This window comes from Taeniopygia guttata, chromosome 11 (genome assembly GCF_048771995.1).
Source record: "Taeniopygia guttata chromosome 11, bTaeGut7.mat, whole genome shotgun sequence".
Taxonomy (NCBI): Eukaryota; Metazoa; Chordata; class Aves; order Passeriformes; family Estrildidae; genus Taeniopygia; species Taeniopygia guttata.
The window spans coordinates 16,331,994-16,353,455 of NC_133036.1; the positions used below are offsets into that span (position 1 = coordinate 16,331,994).

Below are 21,462 nucleotides of genomic sequence, written 5' to 3' on the forward strand. Positions count from 1 at the left end.
GGAAACAGTACTTGCTACAGTGCTCATAATTTCCATTATTTCCTGGTATTTTAAAAGAACAATCAATGAAACATGCTTTTGCCACCTTAAAAGACATATAAATAAACTTTTCTGAATTTGGAAAAGCCTGGGTTAAAGTTTCCTAGCACAGATGTACCCTGTATATTGCCTTCTTGTTTATGCACCATTTCACTATATATTTCTTAAAATTATATTGAGTGTGAGATTATAATAGAACACAAACAAAATGTTTAAAAGTTCATGGCTAAAATTTCACCATGTCTGCAGGGACTATAATACTGTGAAGAGACAGGATTTTTCTAAACCAGAGAAGATATCTGGAAAGGCAGTCTGTGCACAGTGCTGTTCACTCCCTCTTCCTTGTCTATTAGCTGTGGAAGGAACACAGCTGCCACCACTTGAATAATGTGGTTAGTATATAATAAATCAAAATACTCCAGGATAATAGCAGGAGTAAAAGAAATTACCATACGTTTTTTCAGAATGAGCACTCCAGCTTCTTTTAAAAAATGCCGTCTCTGAAGAGACCAGTAAGGAGTGTAACAGTCATTAAAACAATAGGTTAACCTAAATTAATCATTCATCATGAAGTCAAGAGTATAAGTTACATTTCACTGCTCTAAAATAACCCCGTAGATCTCTCCCAGACCTTTTGCTGTCATAAAAGTAAAACACGAGAAACTGAGTCCTTCTTACCCCACACAAGCTTTGATCACAACTCTACTGCCTGCTAATTTCCCTTAGCACAGCAGGCAAGGGTTCATGGCTCATGTGGATTCAAGTGCCCCCCTTATGACTCCTGGAAGGAGCACATTTCCTTCTGAAACTCCCCTGGGACTGGGATATTCCTCAGAAGAGGCCAGTACCTTCAAAGCAAATTGCCAAGCCAGATGAGGCAGAGCCCAGGCCTCTGAAGAACCCTGTACTTCTTGTACTTTTTTTCAGTGTACTGCAGTTCTCCCACACCATTGTAACTTCTCCAAAGTGCATCGATAGGTACCTTTACAAAGCTGAGGTTGCATAGTTTTGCTTTCATTCCAAATTGCCATTTGCACTGGGTATCAGCATCATAGATCTGTCCTGGCAGTTTGTCAGGGTATTTATACTGTCCTGTTTGCTCAGGTTCATCAATCAGGCAGGCAGCTTGAGCTGTGCTATAATGAGAACGTAAATTAATCATGACTATGATCTTGACATCAAAATATTTTCATTTGCTACAGACCAGCACAAATACATCATATGGTATACAGTTCCTTTAACTAGTTTTAGAGGTAAGCTCTGAAACAAGAACATCTATGTGCAGGAACCAAAAGTTCTTGACATCTTGTTGGTAGCCTGACCTGCAAAGTTTTAAGGAAGCAGGAATTCCCAGGCTTTGGGACTGTTGTGACAAGAAGAAAGAATGATGTCAAATTCCTTGCCTCCCTGTATTCCTGAATAACCAAGAGCGAGCTGACCTCATCTGCGTCTTTCCCATCAGTGGATTCCCCAAATCAGGAACAGCAGAAGCAGCAGGAACAATGTCCCATTGCAGCATTTGCCCTTGTGGAGCTGCCAGGAGGCTGCTGCAGGGTGTGTGCTTTGGGCTGTGCAGAGCACAGCTCCCAGCTCCACTTTTCTCTTCGTCTCTGCCTGAGAACCCCTGAGTACAGAAGGTCACTCCATGCTGGATTTGCCTCCCAAGTGTCTGGGACCATATGGCAGATGGAGGGCTCGTGTGACTTTTTAGCTTGCAGTTTGCTTCTGTACACAAAATATATTTTATCACTGCAGCATGGAAAAAACCCCAGACCTCCATTACCTTTTCTGGCTGCTGCTCAAAGATATTGACTGGGAATTCACGGACCAGATCCACATAACTACCGAGGTGCCTGCTTCTCACTCTAAAGAATTAACATCTAAAATGCCCGTGTTGCTCTTCCTGAAAATACCTCCTACCCATTTTTTAGTATTTCTGTATAGTCTAACCATGAATAAGGGAAAAAATACAAAAAAAAAGAAAAAAAAAAAAAAGGAAAGATTAATGTAATCATGAGTTAAACAGTGATTGAAGAACAGTTCCTCTAAAGACATCACTGAGTAATGACAACACGCTGGGAAAAAAAACTGACAACCTTCCTTTCTCCTTTGTTGTTTCTCCCAGAAACAGGATGTGAAAAATGTAAAATGTCTTTTATTCGTGACATGAGCTAGATCAAGACAGAAACTCTAGTGAGAAAGGCCACTGATGTTAATTTACATTTTGTAATGACTTTGGTACCACTGTGTCTGCCCTCTTTTGTGTATACTTCCTACTCATTCTCTAATAAACCCAGCTGCTGACAGGAATGCCTGGGAAAGAATGATATGCCAGTCATTACTGCAGGGTATTCCTGGAGGGTGAAACTCATGTTTTTGAAACAAGGCAGGACAAAAAAGCCCTTCCAGGCCACACCACCTCAATGCTGCAGCAGCCTGAGCGTGTGGGCTCACACACTGCAAGGGTTTGAGCACATGTTAAAGGAGGAGAATTTCACACTTCAGTAATTTTTATGCTGTTCAAGAATTCAAGCCCAGTCACTAAAGCTGCATTCCCTGGCACTGGCCCAGATTTACATCTGACCTACCTGAGAAATTTATTGAGATACTGCCTGCTGCACACAGACCAAGAAAACACTCCATTATTTCCAGTGAGTGTGGGAGACATAATATTTCCCTCAGCTTTTCTACAAGCATTTCCTTCTCCATCATGAATCATCCCAAAGCTGAAAAGAGAACCAGGTGGGAGAGAGATAGTCTAGATTAAACAGAAGCAAGACAAAATCTGGGGGAAAAGAAACACTTTCTGGGTAACAGCTCTATGCTTGAACTCCAAAGGGAAAGTGGAGTTCATCCCTTTAATTCCAAAGGGATGAAAACTTATGCAGCATACAAATTAGCATTGGTATAAGTTCCAATTAGCAGCAATTTTTGTCATCACACACTGATGGGAAAGGATGGTCAGGCTCCAAGGAAGAGCCACACTGGTGCTGCACAGGGAGCCAGTGACAGGACACTGCACAGAGGAGCTGCAGCCTGTGCCCAAGGTTTCCCAGTTTCCCCATTTCAGCCATTTCTCAGCCCCAAAGCAGAACAGCTCCGTGGTGAGGTGGATGGACATCACGGGTCTTGTGTTCAGCCACACTTGGCCTTTCCTGGGGATCTGTCAGCTTAAAACCTGCAAAGCAGTGTGAGCCTGTCTCTGTCCAGGGACAATGCCTGCTAACATGAGTGTTGTGGAGATCACAATCCAGGGAAACACCACCCACAGGAATGTACTTTACACACCATAACTGCTTTCCTGATCGAAGGAAAGAACTACAGAGCTGCATTTGTAGCAAAGGAAATGGGTGTGAATGAATAGAATACAGAAGTATGAATATAAAAATATTATTATTTTTTCTAATTTTGGCCACTAACTTGCTATATTATCTGAGGGAAATCACATTGGTTTCCTCACCTTTGTTATACAGTGTCATTTTGTCTAGACTGGGACTGTTTAATGGGAATAGTGCCTCTTACTGGGAAAACTGCCTCTTATGGGGTGTTTTCTCAGTCTGAGCATCAGGAGGCCCTGCTTTCACTAGGAGAGGTGTTAGGATGATATAAAGAATAATAAGCAATAATAAAAAAATCACATTATAATTACAAATTACAGGTATTTTATGGATATAATAAAGCTAATTTTTAGAGGTTTTCCTTTCCCTGTTCTGATTTTACTGACTGTTTGGGACATCTGTGAATTTAAATGTGTTTGGGATAGAAATTTCATCATCTGTTACATCAATATTGTAGAACACTGGCAACTTTATAAATGTAATCTGTGCATGTGCAGGGAATATCTCATTTACTGGACTCAAGCCTCTACTGCTATAAATAATTACAGGCTCATCAGAGTTACTGCATGTGCTGCCACCAGCAGAGGCTCCAGATTTCCTAAAATATATGGCTCTTCCTATAAATGGACAAAAAAAGTACCAATTGAGCCAGTTTTTTAGAACTCTTCATAAAATACTGTGTTCCCCTGCACTGCAGCCAGAGAATCCCCACTTTATATCCCACTGACACAATGGGCTCTGAACACCCAGAGGAGCTGCTAAGGTTTCAGGTAAAAACACAAACTTTAGAAAATCATCAAAATATCTAACAAAACACTAGAATGTCTAACCACTGAAGCTTTCAGTGGCTCACAGAGTGGGATATTCCCCCCATAAGACCTTTGGTCAATACATTCACAGTGGACCTTGGCACCTCCAAAGCTCTCACAGGTTTTTTTCTTCCAAGAATCTCTGTATCACAAAAACAAACTTCTGTTGTCTTACATCACATATTAGGTAGTCTCAGGACCATGAACATGACAAATGATCATAAAGACATTTTGTGTCTGACACAGGCTTTTCCCAGGAGATAAGAAACATTTTATTAGGAGCATGGAAGTATGCCAAGGAAAGGTTGAATAATAAGTGAATCAAAGACAGTGGTGAAAAAGGGAAAAAAAAAAAATTCTAATTTGAATCTCGCAAAGCAAATAAGAAAAAATAAAAAGGGAGGAGAACATCAAGAGATTAAATGTGATAATTCTTGAAAAATAAGCTATGGGCCTGATTCTCTCCTAATACTGATCAAAGGGCATTAAAAATGTACTGAGGTCAGCGAAACTGGATTAGTTTGACAGGAGGATCACACAATATTCATATTACATATCTGGTTCTTTGAATGCTTTGGCACAATTCCCACAGGCCTCAGTGGCAGCTGGATTACTCTTTAATTCCTTGCTTCCCTTCAGATGTACAGAAACCTGTGAAAGGGTCACTCATGTAGACATTAGGTCATCGTGTGCACTGCAGAGCATTTCAGTGCAATGAAAACTGAATAGTCCTGATGCAGTCAGGCAGAATGGGAAGGCTTCATGCCTCAGCCAATCAGCAGAATACAGCAGAATACAGCACCGCTGCTTTCCAAAGGTTTTCTGTGCATTAATGTTGCTGAAAAATAAAGACTTTTTAACTAAGCCTTGATGTTAGGCTTGTCCCACACAGAGAACTTCTGCTTCTCTACTGCCAGTGGTGAGACAGACTCCAACTTGAACTGTGCTAAACTGGAAATCAAAACCATGCACAAAGTTGTGGAAAAGTAATTCAAAAATTTTGAGAGAAAAACAGTAGAACAAAAACTGATCACTTTGTTTAGATTTAATTCAACAATCTGAAGAATAGCTGAAGCTCCACAAAAGATTATTCCTGGTTTTGTAGGAGAGACACCAGGTTCTAAGAAAATTACAGTCTTTCTACATTAGAAAGCAAATGGAAATCCAATGGACATAAATACAGAAAGGCAGAAAACATTACAAAGGTTGGTTTTACCCAAATTACTCATTAAACAGGCAGAGAGAACAAAGGACAGGTTCAAAGTTTTTCATGAAACTCTGGGTCTTCTGGGAAAAGGAGACCTCCAAGAGGCTCAGAGAGATCACCTCTCCAGTGTAGCTGCTGTACTCTGCAGCAACCCCTCTCTTTTTGGAGCAACCACAGGAGTGACACCAGAAGGGATTTGCCTACCAGAATATGGGAGCAGTGTGGGAATCTCAAAGGTCTTAAAGAGGACTGGCTTGTTCTGAGCCCAGCAGAGCACCACTGGTGACCAGTCATCGGCTGGATGGAACCCTGTTCAGCACCACTCCTTGGGCTTCCAAATGATTTGTATTTAGAATGTGCCAATCCAAATGATCTATATTTAACTGATTTATATTAAATAGTCTATGTTTCCCTTCACTTACATATTTGTTTACATAAGAAGAAACTTACTTATGTCCAGATTCATGAGCAATTGTAAAAGCCAGTCCAAGGCCTGTGTCTTCGTTAATGGTGCAACTGCGGTATTTGCTACACATGCCACTGATGGGTGCAAATCCTGAAAGGAAGAAGCAGTGAAATAGCTTGTTCCTCTACAGAATTCCAAATTCACATATTATCTGCACTGGTCCTAATAAGCCAGTTTATTTTGGCACATGGAGACACTTGTCTACTCCATCAAGTTTATCATGGAGGAATTACAGCAGACTTTTATTTCACAATAAAGAAACTCCTATATAAAAAGTATAAATCAAACCTAACCTCTCCAATGACACTTTATTTGTAAAGATTATTCTCCCCCCAACTCACCCCCTCATGCCTTTACTGCTCTCCAATTTGGGAGGAATCCCATTCAAAAAAAGGCAAGCAGTCACAAAAAAAAATAGAGTGGCTCAGAAATATTCTCCAAATCAAAAATATTCCTTGAAGAGGTGACAATCCAAAAATAATACTGTCCCTTCCTCTTCAAGAAGACTAACAAACAAGACTAACAATGTGCAAAAATGGACTCTCTTATTTGAAACCAACTCAGCTCCTGCTGTGGACACCCCCAGGTTTCCCAGCCCGTGTTTTGGTGTCATACCTAAAGTGTCACAGGGCTCGTTCTTCCAAGAGCAGATGTCAAAGCCTGTCAGAAGGATGGCGTGGTCGTGGCGCTGCCCGTTCTTCCCCACCAGGGCAGACTGCCACTGGCAGAAGCTGTTCAGGGACTGGTCAGCGTGGTGGTTGATCAATAACCCGCCCTGCAGAGAGGGCACAGACACAGACACACAGACAAGGTGTTTCCAGCAGTGCGTGAGAAAAGAGGATTGAAAGAGTTGCTTAGGGAAAAGAGAGTTAGTATTTCATATTTGTTCCACATCAGCTTATGTATTCCCATGTTAACTGTCTGTGATGGCTGAGTCAGCTGATGAGGCAATCCCTCACAACTGTAAAACAAAACTAGGTCTCTGCCCAGAAACACAGATATTTCCAAAGCCGGTGGCTGGAATTAGTGTACAAATGTATTTGGTTCCTGAGAATGCTGAACACTAAGTCATATTCAATACTGTGATTATAATGTATTGTAATTGCTGGGGAAGAAGAGTATTATCCAAGTAGCTTGACCCTTCACAAGTTTCTTTTCAGCAAAAGAGATTTTTGGGGGTTTTTTGTCTCAGCACCCTTGACACAAGAATTGGCTCCACTCCCACCTTTTGTTACATGTTTTCTTCAGTTTGGGACCTTTGTCTCCTTAACACTTCTGATCACCACACTTTGGAAAGCCCAGTTCAAAATTATTCAATTTATTTAAATACTTATTAAATAGATTTCTCATTCCAGCCATTTTTCCTCAAGGAAACACTAGCAAATGTTAGTTTTTATCTTACTGGAAGCATGTCAATGTTTCTAAAGACTATTTATATGAAATGAAGAATTAATCAAAACCCAAGAACCAGTGAAAAGTAGAAAGTGTCATTTTGAAGATTTTGGCAGTTTTAATTTTCTTCTCATACTCTATGCCTTAAGAAACCTCCCTGCACATAACATGGGAGCACCCAATGCTCCCAAGAACAGCAGCAAATGAAGTAGCTCAGACAAAAATTCTGACACAACTTACAGGCTCTTGTTCCAAAAGAAGCAGGCTCACAACAATAATGTTTATATCACTTCCAATTGTTCCATCCTTAAACAGACTAGAGACCTGCAATGATTATTGGAGAGGAAATATCACCTACACGCATAATCCTTTTTTAATAGATTAAACATATGTACTGAGTTATTGCCTTGGACTTCAATTTTCAGTACTAATTTATGGAGTTATATACTTTGTAGGATTAATCCAAAAGAGCTCAAACTAGAAGAATTATGCCCCAAACTATGCTTAGTCAAAAACTTGAAAACCTTCTATTGACTTTAATAGGCTTTGATCTGTCCTTAGTCTCCTGGATCAAATGGAATTAAAGACAAAGTTCAAGCTCAAGCTTTTCAATGCAAAAGTAAAGAGCAAGGCAATGCAGGAAAACATAGTCAAATTATATCAATTTTATGGAAATATATTTGTGCTTTCTCAAATAAGTGTTTCTAGGAGACATGAGATGAAACAGATAAAGCTTCATGATATTAAATGAAAGTTTCAATTTCAGAGTATCTGCCTTTATTTTACTACAGAGGAATTATTTTAATATTTAACATTTTAAATGCTTTCTAACCTTTTTTTTTTTTTAACTCTAGAGTACTGCTGCCAGAGCTGTGATGTTCTAAAGATGTGTATTTAAAGCCTCTTTGATAAAAGTACTACATTAGATGAGGCTTAAAAAAGGGCTTGTATAAGGTGTCTTTGTTCTTTTTATCAGTATTTGTCTAATAAAGATCCTACTCTGACACAACAATATTCCCCAGTCAAAAGACACTTCAGTGACACCACACCTTACCATGTTCATGACTGTTAAGATATATGTTGTTACATTTTCCTTGCCATGTTTTTCCAACATTTTTTTATCCGCCACAACAAGGGTTTCAACATTTAGACTTCCATTTTTCTGAATTTTAGCAGATGATCTTTTGAACCTTGCAGAAGTCCCATACTCATCTGAGCGAATGTAGGTCTCTTCTGTGGGTGGCTTGGGTGCATCTAAAAGGAAATAAAACTGTTTTGGAAAGAGTTCAGATCACCCATGAACAGTTTCATCAGAAAATGAAGTATCACAGGTTTAAAGCCTTAGATTATTTTTATAGCATGTGATTTAATACTTCTGGCTAAGTTCTTCCATATTTATTAAAAAAGACCTGATTCATTCCTGAGGGAAGGACTGCTACAGGGAGAGAAGGAAATGGGAGAACCACATTCGTATTCAATAAGCAGTTTAAAATAAGGAATTAATCTAATAAAATGGTAGCATCTGTGCAAAAAAATACAACAGAATTTTTAAGAGAGTATCTGCATTTTTCCTGTCCTTTTGATAACTTCCTGAGGTGTTTGGCATGTGCTACTTACATAGCAGTTGGCAAAAAATTCCTTTCCACACCAGATGTCCATGGGGAGTACAGAAATCAGAAATACACACCACAAGTAAATTCCTGCCAGCCTGGTATTGGGACTGACATTGGCCTTCCATGCCAAACTGCCAGTGAGATAATTCCTGCTGGGAATGTATTTATTGAGTCAGGCAACACCAAGGAGGGCTTGACAGCAGGCAGTGCAAAACCCAATTCTAGGGAGCATTTTCTCCCTCTGTGCTGGTGCAGCATAGGCAGTGCCACAGCTGGAGAGTGGCTTCTACTCCAGTTCTTCAGGGAACTGGAAGAGAAATCCATCTCCCACATCCTTCAGGGCTCCTCGTACCCACAGGTCGTTCTGCAGAAACCTACACTGCCTTTGCATAAAGAATTAACTCAAAGGCCATTTTAACAAACTCTTTGGATAATAATGGGGGTTTTTTTGACACAGGATGTAACAACACAAGTGAGGAAGACTCAGGTAATGAAAAAAATCCTGCCTGTTCCTCATCAGAAATTTAGTCCAAAGAGCTAAAACAGACCCTACTTTCTACCCTGCCAAGCTGGGGAATCAAGAACACATAGAATGCACAACAGTGATCTGCTTTCAAGAACTCAGCACTCTGACATGCATTTAATATACAAAGGACCAGGTTATGGTGATTTTCAAGTGTTACACAACTATCCTTTACAAGCTTAAAGAACATTTCTTTTCTGGAAGCACATCAACACAAAGGACAGGCCTTACCCAAGAGGGAAGTGCCCAGTTCAAGGCACATCAGTGTTCAGGTACTCTTTTGAAGGCAATACAGCTCCAATGCTTTGGACACATATATCCATGAGCAGAGAAGTTTTGCTCTTGAATTTACTTCATTGCTACTCATAAAACCTAAGCAGTAGCAGTTTCATGCATGTTTTGCTAACTATAGTCCAGTTAACTCTCATGATCTAAAAGCATTTAGGTTGTGACAAAGAGTTTAGAAATGGCTTTTCTAGTGCTTACAAAGTCCCTGCATATGAAATTTTAAAAGATGGTGTGTGAGACAAGTTATTTTTATGACTCCCAAGTGTCAATGTGCTCTTCCCTCTTACTGCTCAGCAAGTTTGATTTCATTCTTAGGTTAGGATAAAGGCAGGGTTAATAGCAGAGAACCACATTTTGTCAGTCTGAATTCTCCATCCCTTTGTTCATTTGAGCTGAAACTCTATTCCAGGTGACCAGATTGGATTTCAATGAAAATTTCAATTTGATATGACTCCAGATCTCAGAATAAGGCCAGGAAAACAATGTAAAAACTTAAAAAGAAAAAAAAAAAAAGTACCAAATACTGATAGAAAAAGGGTTCCCTTTACTGGAGTAATTTCTTCTGCATCCTGTATTTTCCTCTACTCAATTAAACAATGACATGTGATTGTATTTGTATTTCATTCAGTGAACATGAGACTGATTTGTTCTATAAATTAACCACAACTGGGTCTGGACATAAGTTGTTATTTTTTAGAACTCTTCTTTTCTCTAAAAAGGTTACAGGTATGAACTTATGAACTGCACCAAGTGAAAGACCACATAAGTGTGAAAAGAAATAGTTTTGAGGGTAAGGTACTTAAATGCCATCTTGCTGAATCAGATCCTAAAAGTGTGACTGACATCAAGTTCCTAAACAATGATGAGTAAATCACTTTTACTAAATTCATCATAGTCGGATGCTAATTGCATGTTCTTCATTTAACATAAAACCTACTTGAATATGCAGCTAACTACTCATAGCTGTAAGTGGAATTATTGAATAAATAGATATACATGTAGACTTACAAAAGCACAAAGTATTTTAAAGAAAAATTCAGTTTCTCAATTAAGTTCCCAGAATCACTGGTTAATTCTGACCTCTCCTGTGTCTGTGACCCATTTATAAGACAAGAATAACAATAATATCTTCTCACATTCCAGGAGGTCACACATTTACAGTGTTCAAGATGCTCTCATCTATTATAGGGATAAGGACTGTGTAAAAGCTCAAGAGGACATGGATAATTCTCATTTTGGACAAGACTCACAGGAGGAGCAGTAAATAAAGCACAAACTCACAGTGGAAAATCCAAACAAAATGGGCCAGTGTAGAGCAGGGGAGATAAGAGAGCACCATCAGCCCTGCTCTGCAGCAAGAAAACCAGACAGAAGGGAGAGGGAGGATGTAATGAGACAGTTTTGGATTGCAGTAGAAGGCAAATGTTTACAGGTTGAATCACAGGCTTTTGCATCTGGCATTTGAGGGTTGGCTTTTAAACCTGGGGGGAAGGATTTATGAAATTTTAACAAGCCATTTGTTTTCAGACCTCAGTCGCAGACAGCCACCTTCCCACTAACTCCTTTCTCATTCCTTCACTTCTATTTATTTTCTCCTTCTTCCTTACACACCTTTGGAAAAGGAAGCTTCTCATTTTTTCAGAACTTCTGTAGGAAGTTGGAAGAATATAAGTGGACTCAGGCACTGTTTTCAATACTGTTTGCAATCCTGGAAACCCTCATTAAGAAACTCAGCTCAGAAGCTGATCAGCTTTCAAAAAGACTCAACTGAATGCTAAAACTACAGATATAGGGTCCAAGGGGGCTCTAAAATGTTCTGCAATTTGAGGGCCTAATGAAGGACTCAGAATAGATCTTGGCAGAATAACATATTTCAATATATTTTTTAAGACATGGTTCCAAAATCTTATTTAAACAATTTACATGGGTGGTTCTTTTTGAAGATTTCAGCTGCTGAAAATTTCATTATCAAATGGTGAGTTCTGAAAGACATTTACTCTATCCTCTCAGAAATTAATAATTTTGAAGCTTTTCCCACCATTTTCAAGCCTAGTTAATTTTTTATCCCCAATCTAGCAGAGAGAAGTTCAGGGACATGGCATCCATGACTGTGCAGAATTGCTTCCTGAAAATTATGTCAATGTAAAAAAAAAAAAAAAATCACCACTGCGCTCTTTTAATCTAGACAAAGAACAAGAAAACTAAACAGTGATTCTGATGGCTTAATAAAAGAGATGATTCTATGAACTTAGAGCAAAACTCAAGTTTCTCATATGTGTTTCCTGTTAGAAATATATAATTTAAAGTTATTACACCTCCATCCCGAATAGATGTTAAGAGATGTGAAGCACACCTCGGGACCACCACACAGCCTGAAACAGCCTCTACCTCAAGAAAGGAGAGAAAGTTTCCTTACATACATTTCTTGCGACGTCCACAAAAATGCTGCTTTTGAAACCTTCTGTGGCGGTAACCGCTGGCTCGCGCGGGATGCGCGTGGGATGCGCGCGTTCTGCGCCGGCCAGGAGGGGAGGATTTGGGATGGGGCTGAGCTGGGGACCGGTGCACCTTCCCCTCGGCAGTCCGCTTGTACAGCACGTGCGGGTGGTGCCCGGCGGGGGACGTGTAGTTGTGCTCCTGTGCCAACTGCTGGGGTAACGGAGAGATCAGGAACTCCATCTGCCGCGTCCTGATCAAACCTGACTGAAACGAGAAACGGCACCACAAATCAGAGAGGCTGTCAGCTCACACACAGTGTGCACCTTGACACTGGTTAGCTACTCACGTTACAGATTATTCAAGTTATGATCTGGGTATTCTTCCCATTTAAATATGCATGGTTTCCTTTTGGAGATGGCCAGGTTTCCCATTTGGAAAAACACAAACCAGGAATGTTGTGGGGTGGTGTAGCAGTTAAAACTATGACCGATGGGCAGCACAGCACCTTCACACAATAGCATGGATAGCATTAATTTATCCCCAGTCTAACAGAGAGAAGTTTCTCTTAATTAAGTTTCTCTTAATTAAGTTAATATTGGGAATTAAATTCCCAATAATTCCCAATATTAACCCAATTCTTCCCAACATAGCTTTGTTTGTGTGGGTGTTTGTGTACAGGATATACATAAAAAGGAAATGCTTTTGGAAAATACAACTTCTCATAAGTGCACACACCATAGAAGAAAATAGTTGAATTAAAGTTCACAGCTTTTTCACAATAAGGTATTACCAAACAGGACTTAAGGGGATTCCAAGTAGAAAATTACATCAAAGGTCAGCAGCACAAAGCTGAAGCATCTGAACATTTAAGGAACATCATTCAGTAATCAACTCCCTGCAATTTAATCATAATTTAAACACAATATAAAATGTATACCTTCCTACAAGGGAAAGCTAATCAGTAAAAGCAAGTATCTGATTGTTTTCCTTCTTGGATCTCTGAAAGACACAAGTATGGGAAAACTACACTGTAGTTTTCACATAGGATCTGTGCATAAAACTGCACATGTGATGAAGTGTTTCCAGGATCAGGGCCAGGGAAATGTGGGTGGCATTGAGGAAGTATTTCCATGCAGCTCATTAATCAGTTATGATTTTATTTCATTTCTTGGTTTTCTAAAACATGTTGTAATAAACACCCCTTTTTACCAAGTCAAAAACCAAAAAGAAGTTTCATCAGGTAATTCTCTTACATTATATACGTAATACTAGATACAGATTTTTGGTTTGGATCAGTGAGACTCTACCATGTGCCAACACCCTCCTGCCAAAACTGACATCCCACGAGGACTACATATCTCTTAGGCTTCAGAAAAATATGTGCAGACAAACAAATGTCAATTGCAAACCATCTTGCTGCATATCTTGAGTCCTCCAAGACCATGACTCCAACCTCCTTCCTCAAAAAAAAATCTTTGAAAATGCAGACATGTCATATGTATCACCTCTTGCCTTCTGAAATGGATGTTCTTCTTCAGCGCAACCTCCCAAGGCCCAAATGCCACAGGTATGACAAGGAGAGCAGTTTGAATGCCTAATGTAAGCACTGCATTTTTTAAGGATCTGTGGAATTTTCTGCATTTTAAGAACTGTTTTCCAAGAGGAAAACTCAACACAATGAAAAGTAAGTGAAAATTGAAAGTTACATATGAATCTTCACTGCTTTAACCGTTAACTAAACCAATGCAGGAACTGATTTTAAGTCTATTCCAGCTGGAAAGACTTATCAAAGATCTACAGGTCCTCAACAGACTACAGTCATCCACTGCACTCTTTTCATAGAAATCCTCTTCTGTTGATCCAAATCAAAGGCAGCTTTGCAGTACAAGCACTTTTCACAGGGGCCCAATAACAGTGCTCACAAAGTCACACTGTGATCTCAGTTTTGGCAAAAGAAGAGATTCCACACTATGAACTGAGAGGGTCTAATTGCTCTCTGACTAATAATAATAATAATAATAGCCACACAAATTATATTCTGATACAATTTTCCTGTTCTCCTCTCTTCAACATGAATTAATAATTACGTATCTCAGTCTGTATCTACTTAACATTCTAAAAGAAGGTTAAAATTGCCTCCATCAATAAAAGACAGGTTTTAAATAATTGATAGGAATTTAACTTGCCTCCTCACTGCAATAATTTGGCATATTTCAAATGTCAGATCACATTTGGTCATGACAAAGTACTTTCCTGTAGGGAAGATGACTAATATTTTAATCCTTATGATGTGTGTCATCATGCAATTTACAAGTGGTTCTGAGAGGCAATCTTTATCTCAAAGGCACTGATAACTGGGCACTGCTAAGAGATTTTTTTTTTCAGCTGGAAAACAGAAATGTAGTTAATCTGGTTCTTATTTCCCCATTTTTAAGGTTTCCACATCTGAAATTATTCCTGTAGGATTCATTTTGTAAATGATTTGAACCATATGGAAAAAAAAGGGGGTTCTACATTTTCCTGTAAGAAACTGTCCCTGATGCACATGAAGTCTCAGCCCCAAACATAATTTCTATATTTAACATTATAAGGGTGGATTGAGAATTCATGGCTGGGGGAGAAGTGACTGAGTTCTGTGCCCTGCTTGTATTTTGCTGCACCTTTACAGAGGCAATAGTTGACTGAGTGCCTTACAAATGTTGTCACATTTTTCCAACAGAAATGACCCTAAATCTCCAATAAGACATTTTTCCTTTGGGTTTTACATCAAACTCATCCTCCAAGTTGAAAAATGCTGTGTGAATGAAAGACACCCTCTTTTTGATAACATCCAGTTTTATGAAGTTGTGAGGTTGTCAAGAAGAAAGGGGAAGTGCCACAGAGCAGTCTGGACACTCATTCAATCACACACCATTTGCCATTTTTTCCAGGCATGGGATGGTTTCCAGCATTTGTATTGAATTAATCACTTTGGGAATTCCAAAGCAATGCAGAGAATGCTGACCTGGCTTCAGACAGAGCCGCAGTGCTCTGGAGTACTGCAAAGGGGCAGTGGGACAGCAGCTGCCAGGTTCTTTTCCTGCAGGTTCTTAAATTGTAGTGTTGGGTGAAGCAAAGTGGCCTATGGCTCCACTCTGCTGGCTGGCACACATGCCAGCTGAGAAATGCCATGGCACAGAGGCAGGAGACTGGCAAAGATTCATCTTTTCTAGCTTTACACTGAGAAGGAATTCTAGTTTTTGAAGGCCAGATTTTGGTTACTGTGTACTCCTGGGATTTTTTTCTACAAATACATGAAATATCTCCATAATTCTGAGTTAGATTTAATGTATTCATCCAGCTCATATACTTCAGAACAAATACTGTCAAAACTGTTGTGGAAATTTATGCATTGGGTTTTCTACGTTCAGAATAGCTTTATGCATTACATATGATTTTTCCTGAATCACAAATGACTTTCCATTAACCTCGATGGGTTTAGGACACAATGAGGAGAGGGTCATATAGGTCAAAATTCCATTTTTATTTCAGATTCTGTGCAATTATAACACCATGAGAGGAAGCAGGATGACAAAATCTAACATTCTTGTAAGTCTAGACAACACAGCATGAAAAAGGCCATGGACTCCTGTCTATTCCTTCTGTATCCCACTGTGGCTATCACTAATAATAGCAATAATTGTGAGAATATGGTGGGAAGGAACACCCAAGAGATTATTCAGTTGGAATTTGCTGTTTCTGTTTTCTTCTTCCCTCACAACACATATTTGCTATCCTTCTGGAAGGGATATTCCAAGCCATTGGGAAGAAAATGGAAAGACACAAGTTGATCTGTGTGGTTAGGAAATAATTTTGAATCATTAATTTAGAGGAACTTGCAGTTTGTTTGCAGAAAAGTTGAGAAGAGATAAAAAGGCAACATCCCTCCTCCTCTCGTTATTTGTTATGAAATGTTTGCTTAGCTCTGGGCTAAAGGAATTTTCAGATCCAATACACCTCTGTGAAATTCCTCAGTATCTGGCTGTAATCACCAAGGTAAGGAACGTGTTTTGTTTTCTTGGTGTATTTCAAAAGGAAGAAGAGTTTCAAAATGAGATTTGCATGAGGGCAATGACAACATGGCATCTGCTTCAAGATTTTTTTGATTGAACATAGACTGTAAATTGAAAAATAAGGAGATTTTTTTTAAACCACTGATAAAGATCATCTTAACTATACAAAATTGGGTAGATTTTTCACTGATTTTCAATCCACAAGAAAGAATTTTCAGAATCACTGACATAGTCCCTAACACATCTCATTGGTCTCTTACTGGAACAGCAGGGGCTACTCCTGCTCCCATTTGCTCCCCTGTGTTCTTAGACTCGGGTGGAACCTTTGGCAGCCTACCAGCCTGTAAACCTAATTCACTTTGGGGTTTCAGCATCTCCAGAAAAAACAGAGCCTCCATAAAAATCAGAGCAGTGACAGTGAGTGAAGGATTTGCAGAACTTCTAGTTCGCTGCCATAATTTAACAAAGCTGAGTGCTGACAAACCCTCACTCCAGACTGGAAAGGCCTCGTGGCTCAGGGCTCTCTTGCACACAAGTGCCTTGTATGCCTTGTTTGCATACAAGGAACTTTCATTACATGCTAATTAAACTGAAGGCAACAGCTTTATGCATATTAAAGTTAGAGGAGTTTAAGATGCAAATAATGAGGTAAAAGCCTAACAAAATGAAACTGAGAATTAAAACAGATGAACTATCGAACTTCAGCGTCTCTGCTAAACATAACTACTCAATACTGACTGATGTAAGGTTAAATTACAGTTTGCACAAGAACAAGAGTATCTCAACTAAATGAGGTATGAAAAAGCATGCACATATTTCTAAGGAATACTACTTATACCCAGAATGCCTTATTCGGTGTTAGGAGCATATACATGAAAGGAGGTGTTAACAAACCCGCTGTGTCTTAACTAAAACAATGGCCAAAGAAATCAATGAAATCGATACCATTATGTGGATGTTAGCATGCTCAAGATGCAAAAATCACTAAAAAGGAAGAGTTAAATGTCATTTCACACCCATTAAAATAGTTCCAAATATTCATGAAAAGTTTTAAAAGACTTGACAAAAGGCCAACTGAAATTGGCATAAAGCTTTCCACAGACTTCAGTGGACATTGATCCAAGACTTCTGTTATTTCACAACTGTCCAGCTTCTAAAAAAACCCAAATAATTGATTCAAACACATCCCAACAAGAATTACAGAATGTGAAGTACAGAGACATAAAGTACAGTCTTTAGTTCTAGTTAAAACACATAAGAATGTAAACTAAGAACTTCCCTGAAAACAAAGAATAAGGAGAGTAGATGACCTATGAACTTTGGTTGCTGGTTATTTAAAACCATCTGAGGCCAAAGATTCCTAGAAATCTAATATACACATCACAGTGTGGTTGGGGCCATCTCATGTTACAGCATACTGGAGTCTTTTCTCATTCGCTTTGCAGAGAGAAAACTCATGAAAGTACCTTACCTACAGCTAACTTTCACACAACTCTTGTTTCCTGCCCTGATGCTCTGTTAAGTCTTCAGTGCTTTGGCACCACAAAGGAAACACAAAAGGCCCAATTCTGTCACCACAGCTTTCCCTTGCTGGAGGAGAGACTGTCCTCACCCAGCTGTCCCACCTGGGGGTTCTGCCTGCCAGACCATTTCCTACAGGGAAACAAGGGCAGCTTGGAAGCCAAAAGAGGGTATGGCAGAGACCCAGAGAACACAAAGCTGTTCACTCAGCTTAGAGCTCCCTGACAACAGCCAGAAGCTGCCTTTTGGCCAAAAATTGGGCAGATGTCAATTTTTAAGCACCAACATACAACAACATGTGCTAGAAGGGGAGAGAGGTCTCGCCGTAAGTCCTGTACCTCTGCTCAGACTCCACCCCAGACCGAGGGGAGATGAGGGGGGCCTTCCCCTCCGGTTTTCTGAGCACATCATGGCAATGCCCTCACCAAGTACAGAAACCACCTTGGCGTTTGCCACCATCCCACATTCCTGCCTTTCTGTTGCCCTTGCCAGAGCAAGCCAGCCCAGCCCAGGAGCCACAGGTCTGGTCAGAGCCTGGATGTTGGGAGAAGCACAGCCCAACATCCACGTGTGGACACAGCCCTGTGGAACAGCGAGTTCAGGGCAGCAGCGATTTCAGAAGCATTTCTAATGTCTCCTGGGAGAAACCCGTGAGGAGGTGGCAGTCCCTGTGCAAAACCCTGGCAGAGACAAAACCCTGGCAAGACAGCAGGGAAAAGTGCCAGCTGCTTAGAACAGGTTTTTGGTTAAGCCTTGAAAATGTGGTAAATGTATCATTTTATCAATTATGCCAAAGAATCCCAGGAAGAATAAAGTCCTGTTAAGTTGGCCAATATTCATCTTATGAATTCTTCTTTCCTCCAAAGCAAGGGTATTCAACCAATACCATCACGAGGCTGTTCAAAGAAATCCTGCATCGTGTAAGCAGCTTAAATAATAAATTATTGTTTCTTTAGGGAATGTGTAATGAAGTAGACTCACCTCTTGGGATGGGTTAAGTTGGTAGCCTGAAAAATATGTGAGACTATAATCTTACTACAGTCATAAGCAAAACTTCTTCCAAGAATTATAGCCAGCAGGATAGTACAGCCTGACCTGGAACTGCAGATACCCGATAGCACTGACTGACTTTTTGAGAGATGGCTTACTGAGCCCCTCTCAAGTTAGGGTCACAGTGTCAATGCTCTGGAAAATATAATCAAAATGAGCAAATTAAGATGTGAACTTAGGTAGAAAAAAATGACAAGCAGCATATCTGGAAAGGAGAAAGGGGCTGAATTGCAGAAAGTGTTGCTGAGGTGAAAGATATTTTTACCCTCGGGAAGCATCAGGAGCAAACAGCCAAGCCAATAGCAGTAAATCACGGTAATTAAGGGAGCTCCTTCCCTCTCCACTCTGACCCACAGCCCCTTTTCTGGGAGGTGGCTGCAGAGGGGACAGCAGCAGCCACAAGGCTGAGGGGCATTTTGCCTCTTTCTGTCCCCCTGAGAAGGGCACTTACACAATGCACCCATGTTAGTGAAGCACTGGGTAAATGGAACAAGCTTCTGAGACACCGTGACGGGGACACAATGATCCGTGATCCACCCACAAAAAATGAAAAGTCTGGACCCTAAATCCATACATAGATTGTTAAATTAATGACAGACTTTTACAGAGTGTTAAGCACCCAGGAGCTCCCATTGAGCTGAACACTGTCTGTGCAAGAATTTCCAGAGTGCTTTTATACCAATTTGGGAAAGAAAATGTTCTGGGAAACTAGTGAGAATGGACTCTCATGAGGTTTCCAATAATACACATGTATTATTGAAGTCAGAAATCCCACGAGTAAAACTCAGAGCATATTCATTTTTGATCCTATCCCAAACCAGGCAGCATAAAGGCATGCGAACACACTGAAGGGAAGAGAGAATTTAACTTAACTAAACTTTTCCCTAGCTTTTATTTTGCCAAAAAATTCACCCATCCTCCAGAAAAGTATCAAGCCTGTAAATGGGCACTTCCTAATGCTGGCCCCAGAGTCAGGGAAGTACAAAGTGATGTTTTATATGACTGGGTCCTTGGCTGATGAGAATAACCTCAGCAGACCTTTACTGATTTTCACCAGACTGGAATACCTGGCTCTGTACCACAGCAAATGTTTAGGTTAAGTTAATGGCCCTTATACACACTAAAATATTTTTTATCATGAAAAAAGCATTAGAATCATTGGTTGCCTTTTCTGACTTGAGAATTGTCAGCAGATGGCATTTTTCTTTAGAATCTGACTCAGAAAAATAACTCAATTATTCTGTTTTCTAATGTAATATGGATTTCTTGCAAATGTAAAATGTTAAGGGTTCTTAACAATATAGAATTTTATTACCTGACGATCTGACAGAAGGAGAGTACAAGGTTTAAATTGCCAGTCTGAGTTAGCCATGAAAGACTACTCTGTTTGGTTGCTCAAAAGAAGTGCTATGCAGAACAGTCAGCAATTAAAACAAGGTAACAAAATTGCATGTCTTTAATTATTCCTATATGAACAAAGCCAGCGTTATCTCTGAATAGTGCCTTTGTATTTCTGCAGTTGACTGAGCTTGTTTCAAATGTCTTTATGCAACCCCCTGTCAGCATATGGCAAATAAGGAAATATTCTTATTTGTTCCTCCACTTACGGTAATTGAACCAGTCACATTGGTATTTAAATGTATTAAATTGGTATTTATTGCAGGGTAATGAGATATTCTAGAACTAACACAAAGTTGATTGCTTTGCCACAGATTAAATACTTGCTTGTCAGTACGTGAGCTCACTCATTTCTCATGTTTTGGGTTTAAAAAAAAAAGCCAAAAACCAAAAAGAAACCACCCCAGGAACAGGCATGATAAATGACTAGAAGAAAAATACTATAGCAAACTACAGCATAACCACACTAACTATACACCAATAATATTTAAATGAAGTGCCAGAGGTTTACCAAGTTACAGTCAGGATCACTTCATTTACAGTTCCATCGGTGGGGCTCTTTGCTCCCTATAAAGGTTTTGGAAGGCAATTAGCTAAAACCAACAGCTCAAATTTAGCCTTGGTAGCTGTACAAGCACTTGGGTATGGCCTGTTTAAGCAAATCCCTGCAACTGTAAGATAAAATCTAGAGCTTTTATTAGTTATGACAGTTCTGAAATCCATCACAAAGCAAACAGGAAACAGCAGGATTATTTAATGAGTGCATTTATGCTTCACTTTCCCTAAAAAGAGGCAGCCCACTATTTGTCATGTGCTGACAGTTGATTAGTTACTTAGGGTACTTCAAGAATAACAGAAAAACTGACTTCAGAGGGTAGCTTAGTGTGTCGCCTGAGCTAACATCCCACGTAACTAGGTGCACAGCTTCAGAGAGCACTCGGGGTGAGAGCAGGATTGCCTTTAGAAACCTTCACAAGCACGGGAAATGCAGCTCTCTCTGTCCTGCCACTCTCTGTAACAGCACAAAACAAAAGCACCATTTACATCCCTCTTAAATATATGAAATGTGCCTTCAAGATGCCCAGATCTTCAGACAGGGCAGCATTTCACCCTAAGTTGGGTTTGCTATGAATTATTTATGCTGCTCAAAGGATTAGGTGAAATGAAAATGTTCTGGCAAGATTCTCCTCCCTCTTTTTGTACAGCTAATCAATTTTACAGGGCTGGAATTCAGATGTACCAATATTCTAGAGAAAGTGCATGCCTTCTTAATGAAGCTGCTGCTCCTGGAGTGGTAATAAAGGCAAAACCAATAAGATTAGGGCAG

General features: G+C 39.8%; 1 protein-coding gene across 5 annotated transcripts in view; it reads right to left on the reverse strand.

Annotated features, from left to right (window-relative positions):
- The window catches only part of ADAMTS18 (ADAM metallopeptidase with thrombospondin type 1 motif 18), a 78,390-nt gene that overhangs the window by 38,057 nt on the left and 18,871 nt on the right, over window positions 1-21,462 (reverse strand). For 4 of the 5 annotated variants that reach the window (XM_072934302.1, XM_030282342.4, XM_030282344.4 and 1 more), the window contains 7 exons: window positions 12,096-12,378; window positions 8,306-8,505; window positions 7,492-7,575; window positions 6,475-6,634; window positions 5,844-5,949; window positions 2,628-2,765; window positions 1,022-1,175 (listed from right to left, as the gene is read on the reverse strand). In XM_072934302.1, coding sequence (XP_072790403.1) covers window positions 1,022-1,175; window positions 2,628-2,765; window positions 5,844-5,949; window positions 6,475-6,634; window positions 7,492-7,575; window positions 8,306-8,505; window positions 12,096-12,378 — 1,125 coding nt within the window. The remainder of the gene's footprint in view (window positions 1-1,021; window positions 1,176-2,627; window positions 2,766-5,843; window positions 5,950-6,474; window positions 6,635-7,491; window positions 7,576-8,305; window positions 8,506-12,095; window positions 12,379-21,462) is intronic. The other variant, XM_072934301.1, reaches the window with a different exon arrangement.